General features: G+C 35.4%; 1 protein-coding gene across 3 annotated transcripts; it reads left to right on the plus strand.

Moving 5' to 3' along the window:
• The first annotated feature begins 4,808 nt into the window (after positions 1 to 4,808).
• On the plus strand, positions 4,809 to 12,592 carry LOC140796725 (myosin-binding protein 1-like). 3 transcript variants are annotated; one of them, XM_073149804.1, is made up of 5 exons: positions 4,809 to 4,920; positions 5,086 to 5,247; positions 5,848 to 7,109; positions 7,196 to 8,699; positions 12,181 to 12,592. In XM_073149804.1, exons 3-4 carry the CDS (start codon positions 5,951 to 5,953, stop codon positions 8,659 to 8,661), a joined length of 2,625 nt encoding a protein of 874 aa, XP_073005905.1. In that variant the 5' UTR covers positions 4,809 to 4,920; positions 5,086 to 5,247; positions 5,848 to 5,950; the 3' UTR covers positions 8,662 to 8,699; positions 12,181 to 12,592. The 3 variants fall into 3 exon arrangements, with proteins under 3 accessions (XP_073005905.1, XP_073005906.1, XP_073005904.1); XM_073149805.1 differs by having other exon boundaries at positions 4,826 to 5,247; positions 12,166 to 12,592; XM_073149803.1 differs by having other exon boundaries at positions 4,826 to 5,247.
• The last annotated feature ends 136 nt before the right edge of the window (positions 12,593 to 12,728 follow it).

Below are 12,728 nucleotides of genomic sequence, written 5' to 3' on the forward strand. Positions count from 1 at the left end.
ACCTCATCTCCTTCCACTACCAATGGAAGGAGGGTGAGGCGGAGGGAAGCGCTCACGAGGCTGCGGGGCGCGGGGGGCGGCGGCGGCGCGGCACGGGCCGCGGCGCGGCGCGGGGACGGCGGCGGCATGGGTCCCAGACAAAGACGAGGCCGAGGAGGGGAAGGAGAAAGGGGGAGAAAGGAAGGAGGGGAAGGAAGCTTACCGGAGGGGGGGGTCGGCGAGCTCGGCGGCTTCGGCGGCTGTCGGCAACCACGAGGGAGAGAGAGGAGAAAGGAGGGGCTGCGGTGAGGGAAAGAAGAGATGAGGGAGATGGGGGGAGGATGGCGTGCACGGCAAAGGAAGGGAAGAAGAAGAAGAAAAGGAAAGAGGGCAGGGTGGCAGGTTGACAGGCCGACGCACGTGCTCGGCACGTGCGTCGGTCAGAGGTTTTTTTTTTATTATTTATTTTATTTATTTTGGGGTGTTACATAATGTCAATGGTCCATGGACTACGGGAAGCCAACGGTAGGGGTGATAGGGTGGTTGTCGAATCAGATGTGGAAGCCATTATAAAGACTACATGGAGTGAGGTTGATACTGTGGTAGCTATGAGGACTTACAATGAAGCGTTGGGAGCTAGCTAAAGGGTTTAGGAGTATCTTTCATCATGCTTTATGAAAGTGAACAAAGACATGCTCACATCTGAGGTTAACTAACTAATTAGTTAACTAATTAACCTCCCATAAAATAGTGAGAAAGAACATACTAGAAAAAGATAATAAAAGTTAAAATATTAGATAAAATAAATAAACAAAGCCTCCTCACTCCATAGAGTACCTCCGGTAGCTCTTGGTGAATTTGAAACTCCATCGTAGAAAAGGTGATAGTTTTTAAAATATTTTTGATCAAACACTACCTCGTTCCTTGCCTTCCACACTTGACCACATTCCTTGGCCAATGGTTTTTTTTTTTTAATATAGCGACCTTTTTGTTAGATGTCGACCCTTCCTTAATCCAATCTCCCTCTTGCCACTTGTTCCTAAAGGTAAACCTGCAACCTGCTTGTTGTTCAATAGCGATCAAAAAATTATTTGCCTTATGACATGTAAAGATAAGATGGTCAAGTATTTCATCCACCTCTTTACACATCAGGCACACTTTTTTCGTGGTCAAAACTAGGTTGTGCAGTTTGGATTTAATAGTCAAACGATTCTACTACACTTTCCATAATAACATTTTGGTTTTAGGAACAATAGACAACCTCCACACTATTTGCCAACCTCTCCCTTATCCTCTACTATGACAAATTAACACTCGCAAGTATAAGAATCTATGGAGTAAATCGGCAAGCAATATATCAACGCCACAATAGCTTATTTAAAAATTTGAAGTGTTTAAAAATTTTAAAAAATAATTTTAACCTAGTTGGAAAATTAGTTTATGAGATTTTTTTGAAAACGAAATGTTTTTTGTAGATTTTTTTTAAATAAGTGTGAGAGTAATAAGGTTTCGAAATTTACTTTGTAAATAACTAATCTAAATATCTAATGATTCATCACGAAATTAATCACTAGCGAATCGAAAGATTACTTTTGAACAAACAATTTAATTTTTATAAAAGTTGAATTCTTCATTCCTTTAAGAAAACATAGAATAAAATTTTTAAATCATTAGATATATCTTTAATAAAAATAACTGATATTCAATATCTATTAATCAATTTATAGTAGAAGAAAGAAGAATATATTGAGCAATTAGGAACAAATCAGAGTTTTAAATTAATAGAAATATGTCAACTACAAGCTTCAGCCTTTAACTTTAATGAAATTAGCAATCCATCTTAATAGTTAAGATGCAAATATAATTAGAGTAAACAAGAACTTTTAATTAATGAACTTTAACTGGATGAAGTAATATTCAATCAGAAAATTCTACACAGTTGTTGAATATGATATTCAAAGTTAGAATATTATAAAAATATAATATTCCAAAATCTGACAAAATTACATCATCTAAAGCAAACCCAGTTCACAAACCAAAATTTATAAATTCTAAACAATTGTTGAACAAATCCTGAATCTGAAAATAAAATTTCATTTAAAAATACAATTTCAGAATATGAACAATTTCATAATTTAATTAAATTGAGTTCTCAAACCAAACGAAAAGAAAAAGAAAGCCTGTAAATGCTAAAATAATTGCTGAACAAATGTTGAAATTATAAAGTAAATTTGTCCAAAAAAAGTTGGACTTACAAATTGAATTTGATCTAGTAAGAAATAAAGAATGAATTTAAACAATTTCTAGAATTGAATTAAAGAATAGGGAAAAAAATTAGAAATTAAACTACAACAGCCTGCCTCCTCTCTCTCAAAACCCCTCTATCTATAAACTTTTTGGACCCATGAAAATCTAATCAAAATATACTCGAAAACTGTTAGAAATCTGCTGAAATGTATGAAAAAATCTGCCACAATAAATTTCAAAAATTTGCTGAAAATATGCTTATTGAAATCAAAAATTTGTTTGATCTTTTGTTGCTGTAAAGATCTTGCTGAAAATATAATTCTACTCTACTGAAAATCTACAATTTGTTGATGAAGACCTCTTAGGAAATATACTGATGGAGATCTCATTTCATGCTGCAATTGCCGGAGATACATTTTGTTTCGGTAGGAAAATAAGAGAGAAAAATTTCTTTCCAAACTCATTCCAGTTTGGATAGAAGAAGATGAATGGTGGATTGGCTTTGATTCCTCAACTTGACTTGAGTGAGTTAGGTTGATTTGAGCTGGTTAGCATTCATCAATTAACTTAAGCGGTTAAGCCCAAATCTAGTTTGAGCCTAAATATAATTTTTTTATGATTAAATTGGATTTAATTGATCAAAGTTTTACATATAACGAAAACACATTAATTAATTAAAATAAAATATTATCAGATATATAATTTAGACACAATAAATATGATAATTATGAACTCAATAGAGGCATTTCTCCCTCTTAGTCTCTATTTTCTTTTCATCTCTATTATTCTTATTTTCTCCCTCTTTTTCTTCTTCCCTTTTTTCTAGTCATCACTGACGTCCAACCCCTCTCCTCCTCCGTCTCTTGCACCCACCTCCTCTCCGTCTCATCCGCTTTCCGCCTCTACAGTTAGCTATCCATGTACCGGCGGCATTCGGCTCCACCTCCCCGTCGTCAGATCCACCTCCTCCCCCTCTCTCCTCCCTCCGTGCATGCTCACTGCCACTGCCTCCCTTCTCCCTTGCCTCACTGCCATTGCCACCCCACTTCACGCTCCTGCCATTGTCTTTATTAAAGCACCTACCAAGATAGCTAGCCTTTTGGATTTTGTTTCTTTGCTGATCAACGTAAAGTGTTGGTGTGATTGCTTACATTCTCTACTAAGGCCATGACGGAGCTGATGGAAGCCCCTATTACGATACGATGACATGGTTGTAATTGTCTCATCTTTTTCACCATTTGAGTTTGATATAATATAGTAAAATTTCACTTACATTCTCAATGGCTGTTGGTGTATCAAAATTAAACATTTAAATTGCAATACTGTTAACTCTCAGTTATTGAAATTAAGTTGATGCTGAATTATGTTTGATTCAAGATATGTTTGACACTGCTTACACGCTTATTTTAGCTCAAGCTCGACTAGATTCAAAATAGCATCACAAAAAATGTCACAGCTAGAGATCTACAACCTTAATCCTTCTTTCCTTGAATTGGTTATCATTTTTGCTTGTAGGTAATTTTTTTTATTAACCAAGATCTAAGCTCTTAATAAGTCTAATGATGTGACAATGCATGTTATTAATACATTTTAGAAGTCATTGCTCCATTAGTCTAACATCATCCAGATAATCTTTTGGATGAGATGGTTATTAAATCCTATTGATAACTAGAATTTCCCATATAATCCATAGTGAGCTCGATTGATATTAATCAAGCAATATTAACAACTTTTCTGCATCTATGTCAATGCACAGGTATCTGACATGATAAAGAAAAAAAATATATGTTCTTTTGCCATCAATTTTAATATAAATTATGTTTCTACCTTGTAATCTGGAATGACAAGAGTAATTATAGATAACGGACCTTAGGATATATGTAAATTTTTTTTATAGATTATGAGCATATGGATTAATTCATAGACTAGACACAAGGGTTAACAACATAATCTAGTTGGCTCCAATATATAAGTTGGATAACCGGCTCAACTCTCTTAATAAATTGGTAGCAAACCAAATTCACATACTAGCTTCGTACACAGTATAACCCACGAATTTTTTTTATATAGTGGGTATTCAGTTGCTATAAAGTGTGAAAAAAATTATTTATAGAAAATAACTCTATTTTGTCCTTTTTTTTACTCTCTTTTTTGAAAAAAGAAGTCACTTTTTTTATGTCAGTTATTTTACTAAACTTTATCTTTTTAGTAACTAAATATATTGTAATAGCTAAGTTATTGAGTCAAGCTACCATCAATTATCAAACAATTTTCTGCACAATAATTATTTAGGGTTGAAGTCGATCCCATGATCTTCTTGATTACGAGAAAAAACCTAGCAAACTCTATTAGAGTTAGTTGGTTACTGTAGCATTTTCTTAATACATATAGAATTCCGAGATGGCAAAGTTGGTAATGTTAATATACGAAAGAGATGGTAAGAATTAGAAATAGAGTTTTAGATGCATGGAGAGTTTGGAGACCCTATAGTTTACAACGGTCAATATTCCAACGGTCAACGGACGGCTCTACTCCGAACTATACAAAGTTATCTCCATTTCCCCAATTGCTCTAATGTCCTTTTTTTCTCTTTACTTTTATTCTTTTAGTAGTCTTTCCCTTCTCCTCACCTAATCCACTCTCCATCATTTCTCCAATTCCTCTTCTCCTATCGTTCCCCATGCATTCCATGAGGTACCCAAATCTCAGAAATTTCCTCTCTTTCTTCCTCTTTGCTACCTTTTTTTCGTGAATTTTAGCTCGAAAATTTGGAATTTTCTTGTCATTTTAATGCTTGTAACACCTTTCGGTCTGTGTCGTTATCCTCCGCTGCAACCGACTTTTGGTTGTTGACGTCAGCTTTTTGGAATAATGATAAGAGTAGCCAGTGGAGATCTAGAGGAGGGTGAGGTGAAAAGCTGGCAGCTTTCGGTTGCTTTTGTCTCTCTCTCTCTTGTTCTTAATCACACAGCGTAGATCACGATCTCTCTTTGTTCATTGGATTCGGAAGGAATTGGCGAGGTGGGTTTGTTTACAATCTATGTTCTTTGATGCTAACTTTTGTTTGGTTATTAGTTTGAGTTGGTTTTCCTGATTGGAATCTGTTGAATTGTTTCTATTTTAGTTTTAGTTTGATCCTTGTGGGGAATTGTGTGTCCTTGCTTTCCTTCTTATTAGCTTGAGAGAAAATAAGTTTTAGTTCTTATGTATTTTGGTTTAATTTTTCATAGTTGGGATATGGTATGTAATTACTCTTTTAGGGTTTATTAGAATATTGAATTGATAAGTTTTTTCCACTGGATGAGATGCTTACAGTTTGTGGTGGTTCTAGGCTTCTAGCTACGTAATTGTCTCGTTGTTGTTATTTTGTTTTTGATGCTTCCTATAGCCTATTTAAAGATTAGACTTGGATGAAAGGGGTGTGATAATCTGTGAATGGAGGTCACTTATTTCATCTGTAATTACTAGCTCTGAACAATTTCCCTGGTACTGTCTACACACCTTTTAATTTGGTAATAGTTAATGATCATCCATTTGTAGGTTTACCTCAGGCTTTCTATTTAATTCATTTATGTCTCTCTCTTTACTTTCTTCATCTGACATCCATTTTCATCATTTCAGAGGATTGGCAATTTAATGTAGTTCTTTTCCTTGACGACGAGAAATACTCTACTTGCCAATTCTGAGTATTCTCTTTTGAGATACTAGAGGTAGTTTACACACAATGGCTGCAAGGTTATGCAACTTTGAACATAGGAATTCTCACCGGTTCTCAGCTGCTCTATCTTCAGCAGTTCTTGAATGGGTATTGATGCTTTTGTTGTTTCTCAATGCATTATTCTCCTATTTGGTGACAAGGTTTGCCCGTGCCTGCAAATTACAAGTTCCTTGTCTTCTATGTTCAAGGCTAGATCATATTCTGGGCAATGAGAAACCAGGGTTTTATAAGAATTTAATCTGCAATGCCCACAAATCAGAGATCTCGTCATTGGCCTTCTGTCACATTCATCAAAAACTTGCAGATGTCCATGACATGTGTGAAAGATGCCTTTTTTCTTTTGCGACAGAGAAGAAGTCTAACCCTGAGACATACAGAGCATTGGTGGGTAAACTTGGTGTCGTTATTGATGATATTGGTGAAGATTATGTGCAGAAAGCTATTGATAGAGATGATGCACATGATACTTTTCAGGGAAAAAACGCAGCAGAAATTCCGTTACTGGATGACTCCTTATCTTGTTGTCAAGTCGAACGAGACTGTTCATGTTGCTCTGAACCTTTAAAAAATAAAGTACATGCTATCAGATTATATCACAACAATAGTAGCGAACTTGATGTTGCTGATATAAGAAGCAGTCATCAACATCATCAAACTAGTTTGAAAGACACAGAAGATAAGTCTTTGGACCCAAAAGACATTTATCATCTATGCACTCATGATGTTGATCCACTGTCTCATATTGGATACAGCGAGGTTAAGGTTACATCAGACTCTGAATCAGACATTCACTTCTCAGATGATGGGGATAAAAAAGAATTGGCTCATGATGACAATGATCTCAAGGAAGATTTTGTTGCTCAAGACGTGCAATCGGAAGCTATGGAAATCAAGCCCGACAATTGGTTGACAACATGCTCAGATGTTACACAACTAGAGAAGTTGATTCCTCCTGTTGTGAGTGAACCTTTTGAATCAATTACTGAGAAGCAACTCCATGTAGGTGAGTCTCGTGATAAATCATCTTTGGCATCTGCTATTGCAACTGAGCATGCTTCGGATGAGCTCTATTATAGCCGGAGTGAAGAAAAAGCCAGCCTACAACCAACTGAATTGATACTTGAAGACTCTCTCAAAGTCCCTTCAGAAGATTCACAAACAAAGGGTCAGTTGATATTTTATCTTACATGTTACCATTTTTCTGTATAACCTTTTTAAATGATTCTTATCAATGATCCTGTTTTTGTGTAGATAATTTCCAACAAGTTCATGTTGCAGAAGATATTGTTACTTCTAGTGGAGAATATGTCAACGCTTCAAACTCAGATGAGATAAATTGTAAGACAAACCAAATCACGAGCGACCTTGCCCTGTCTCTGAACACTGGTATGAGTTTAAATGATGCTTACAAGCTTGCTACTGGCAATAAGGACAGTTTGACATCTCCTTCATTTGCCGAAGTGATCATGGGGAAGGATTCCTCTAGAGCTCATGAAGATTTGAAATTACTAATATCACAAATATCTGCTTCTCAGGGACTTGAATCCCCTTGGAATGATTCCAATTTTAGTCCCAGAGTACATGGGCAAGATGATTATTTTGTTCTGCAGAACATCACTAACAGACTCTCGATCGAGAGAAATGAGTCAGGCATGGAGTCACTAGAAGGAAGTATTGTCAGTGAAATTGAAGGAGAAAGTGTAGTTGACCGATTAAGACGGCAGGTTGCGTTGGACAGGAAGTCCATAAGCCTTCTATACAAGGAACTAGAAGAAGAAAGAAATGCTTCTGCAATTGCGACAAATCAAGCAATGGCCATGATTACAAGACTACAAGAAGAGAAGGCTGCAATGCAGATGGAAGCTTTGCATTACCAGAGGATGATGGAGGAGCAAGCTGAGTATGACCATGAAGCAATGCAGAAATGCAATGAGATACTTGCTCAAAGAGATAAAGAATTGCAAGAACTGGAGGCAGAGCTTGAAAAATATAGGTTACAGTTTAGAGGTGAACTATTAGCAGTGAAGTCATCAGAGGTAAGAAAACTGGATCCTACTATGGAACTTCAAGTTCCTGTGGCACTTGAAATGTTGCCTAAAGACTCTGGATCACGTGAATCAAGTCTTTTGAAGCATTCCCTGGAAAGTTTTGATGATGAAAAGGCATACATTTTGAATTGCTTGAAGAAATTAGAGCAGAAGCTTCACATATTCTCCAACAATAGTGCTCTTTTTGATGCATCAAAATTTAGTGCTAAAGAAGATGAACTTTTTGAAAAAACATGTGAAGATGTTGATGGAGAAAACTGTGACCAAAGAATGCCAATTGTAGAGGATAATACTAGAAGAAATTGTCGGTATTTAGTTTATGCATCAGCAGGGGATGTAGACCCATTGCAGTCGAGTGAAGACCCAAATTTAAGAACTGATTTTCCTTTATCAACTACACAAGCTCAATTTATTGTCCGAGGAAACCAGGGAGGAGGTTTATTTGATAATAAGGGACAGTACTTTGCAATGATTGCTGAGAGTGATTTAGCTGCCTTTGAGGATGAAATTTCTGACCTGAGTGAAAGGTTAACGACACTTGAAGCTGATCGCAATTTTCTTGAACACAGTGTAAATTCACTTAGGAATGGTGATGAAGGGGTTCAACTCATTAGGGATATTGCGTGCCACCTAAGGGAATTACGAGCAATTGGAATTAAACAAAGCTAATGTGCTGTAGCTTGAACTTTGACAATCTTACAACAGAGGTAAATATTTGAGAATAACCTAATAGAAATTATTTTTTCATATAGCATTCTCTAGCTCAAAATAGCTCCGAGTTATTTTTCTTTTTGCATTATCAAAGTAATCAGAAATTCTATTTATAAGATAACCAATGATTCTGGTAACAGAATAGGTTCAGAATTCCAGAAGAACAAGAGAAGTTTCTTCCAAGGTCAGAGGATGAGAGAAACATGAAAAATAAAATGACATGAAGTATGATTTAGTTAAGCTAAAACTAATGACAAGTGAGAAATGACTTAATTCCGTTGAGAACAATTACAACCTCCTATTGCATGTCAAAATCCATAATCTACAGTAACTAGTTACAAATATACCACCACAAGCCAGTATAGTCAACAATAGTGCCACAAAATGTGCATTGGAGATGCAATGTACAATCTGTTGTGCCATCAGAAGATCATGGCAAACAAGGTGTGATTGGGGAGAAAATCAAGAGCAGTAGAAAGAACGATGGTGGAGAGATGTGGATCTTTCCGTGCATAATATGATTTCTCTCTTAGTTAAATCTAACAAATTCTTTTTTATTAAGACTAAAGAAAGGAAAAGAAGCCCTCAATAAAAGAAGGCAAGAAGTCCCCGAATACATTCAACTTGTAACTTATTTCAAGGAATGGAATTATGTTTCTTGACCGTGTCGCAGGAAAATAGAAAATCTATGATGATTTCAAGAGCCAGAAGGCCCATGATACACATGCAATTCCTTTTGTAGATGTCTGTAACCTTGATATGCACAAGATACCTTAGCCAAACCTGTCACTAAAATAGTTAGTTCTCAGCATCAATATTCTCAAAATAAATTTCAAAAACTGCTAGAACATTCTGTTTGACTCTGTTATTTTTCAAAGTCTGAAATATTTATACTGCCCTTCAAAGTCTGAAATATTTATAGCAGATGAAGTGCATCATAGTTGCTCCCGCCACTGAGGACATCAACTGGTGTGATGGTAAAGCTTGCCGTTCTCTAAGAGGTTTTGGGTTCATGTCTTAGAAACCACCTCTTCAAGAATGAAGAAATGTCTATGTACATCTTTCCTTCCCAAACACCGTGTAGGTGGGAGCCTTGTCATTGGGCCCCTTTAACTCATTTTCTAGTGGTCATAGAGATTTTGTTAAAGATTATCTAATAGGATAATTAGAAACAACATCTTCACTAATAGGATAAGATTATCTATATATTTCCCTCCACAAACTATACCTTGTGTGCTAGAATGTTTTACATTTTGAGTTCCTAAACAAGAATTCCTCAGAAATAAATCATTTTGTTGGCATGACGCCATGACATTACACAGTTGAATTTATTTTGGAGTGTGGCCAACTATCTTGTGTCACTAGATGAGTGAGCTATCGTCACTGACCTATTCTTTTGTTTATTCCTCTTTAATTGTTCACTATGGAGAAAAATTCCTGTGTACATAACACATTGACCTGAATTATGACAGATCGAGGACAATGCTGCTTTAGGTACTAATGAGATGTCATGTTGAAATACTTAAATACTGAATGGTGGAGAGCTGCTATACTTTTAGGCGAATACTAAGAAAGTATAGAGAAGACATTTAGAATATAAAGTTTTACTTTTTAGAGTAAGTAGGTGTAAGACTGTATTGAATGTAACTTCAGTAATTAAGGCATCAAAATTACAGGGATAAAATTACTCTTGTTTGCAAGAAATACCTAAAAGAGAGTTTTTTTTTATTGCTACCTCAGATCTATTGTTTAGCAAGAAATTGAGACTGATGAGAACGCTGAGCATAGATTTAAAGTGGATGGTTAAAATACAGAATATTTTGTGATCATAATATACCCTTAAGTTTAAAGCAATATTCATTTTATAGGATGACTATATTACCGGAATCCCTTATGGATAAGAATGTTGAGTAGGAACCAACATATTCAAGGGTTTAGTGTAGCTGAAATGAGGATGTTAAGGTGGATGTGTCTCCTTAGTCGAAATAGAATACGGAATAATTTTACTAGACAAAAGTTAGGGGAAGCACCCATATGCATTGGGACACCCTTTTAGAGAGCTGCTACACTCATTGGGAAGATTGTAGCAATTTGACTTGTGCGAAGTTGTGGGTTACTAACAAAAGATGATAAGGGCATGTTACCATAGATATCTACTGCACTTCTGCACAAGTCTCAAGAGAATCCCCTTTTAGATCCTTTGCATACAGAATTTTCTTGAACAAAGTATTACAGTCTTGTCAAATTTCTCAACTTCTCACATGAAACATGCTAAGATTGTAATATTGATTCGTCTAACTTATTCATTTATTTTTATGGCTCTTATCTTCACTTTATCTCAGCACAGTCGTAACTTGTGATAATATAACCAAAATTGAATTGAGGCAAAAGAATAAAGCATGTTTCAAAGTTTTGGTTTCAGTTCCGCTACAAAAAGAAATGTTTCAGTTAGTTTTGGTCCTTCTGGTTCTGGTTTTGGCATATTGGTTTCATGCTTCTTTTAGTAAATGAAGTTAAAAAAATTGCCTACCTAATAGAAATTATACAGCTTGTTTTCTACCCTTTGAACATTTCAAATACTCACCTTTCTGTTTCCTTTTCTTTTCTCCTCTATCTTCTGAGTAACTTGAATTGTTTGAAGAGTTTAGTCTTTTCTTAATTCTTTTTAGGAGATACAAGTTGTAATATGTAATAGGTGATTTCTTTGTAAACAAGAACTTACAGTGTAGGTTGGGATCTATGGCCTTCTATTCTTCTTTCCTTTTTCCTTTTCTTTTCCTTTTCTTTTGTGTAAGCACCATCAGATTAAGGTTAGTTTGTTTCTCATTATGCTTGACAGGAGTGATTAGACATAGTAGATGTGCCTCTATCGGTTATACTGGTATCATTAGTTTGTTTGCACGACAATGACCATAGCAGTAACATGATAATGTTTTGATCATCTATCACAGTATAAAACTACCTATAGATTTCCTTTTCTTTTTCATATTTTGTATGTAATAAGAATATTCACGATCCCTATTTCAATTTCTTTGTAAAAGATTGGCACTGATCGAACATACAAGTGAGAAAATCATAGTACATGTAGAACAATAATATTTCTGAGCTCTAATTTATAGTTTGCATTGATCCGATCGGCAATATTTTAGTTTGCCCGAGTTAGCCTCTGATATAGTACATAAATCAAAGCAAAACCAGAAAAACTTATGCATCATGATCTTCTACAGTATTTAGTGATTTTCGCGTGAAGAAACTAGCTGAATTATTGGTATGACATATTTTGCAAATAATGTATCTGGCCACTGATGAGTTGCAACTACAATTAGATGTTTCTTTTTTTCTGAAATGTATATCAGGAATTGATTCTTTTCTAAGAATTAGCATCCTTTTGAAATAGTTTTCCTTCTTGATCATTTTCATTGGTATATTGAAGCATCTCTGATCTGCAATCCGATAACACAGAGAATACTGTTTCAGATGCTGCGATAATAAATTCAACACCCAGATGAATGATGCGCACGACATTCTTTTGCTTGCTTGGAGTTGAGATTTGCAAATTCATGCTACACTACGGTGGTTCCTTTGTTGCTGGGGATCATAAATCATAATAGTTCTATGGTTCATCATTGCGAGTACTCACCTTTTTTGTTCTATTTTGATTGAATTTTTCCTTTTCCTTTTGCCTTTCTCCTCTCCTTTTGAAGTAACACGAATTGTTCGCAGAGCTTGTTTTCTTCTTAAATTATCTTGAGAGATGTGAGTTGTAATACGTAAAGGGGTGATTTCTTTGTAAACAACAACTCTTTTCTTTCCTTTTCCTCTTTTTCTTCTTTCTTTTGTGTAAGTAACATCAGATTAATGAATAGATAGTGGCTTTGTCTTTTGACTAGTGTCTGTTTGTATTACTTAATAATTTCTCTATTAATGCACAGGGAATATAAAAATGGATGCATAACAAAATTTGAGGACGCATTAATTTGGTAATAAATAAAATAAGTAAATAAAAAATGAGTTAATTACACCTA

The sequence above is a fragment of the Typha latifolia genome, chromosome 10 (assembly GCF_019914945.1).
Source record: "Typha latifolia isolate L0001 chromosome 10, TyphaL0001v2, whole genome shotgun sequence".
Taxonomy (NCBI): Eukaryota; Viridiplantae; Streptophyta; class Magnoliopsida; order Poales; family Typhaceae; genus Typha; species Typha latifolia.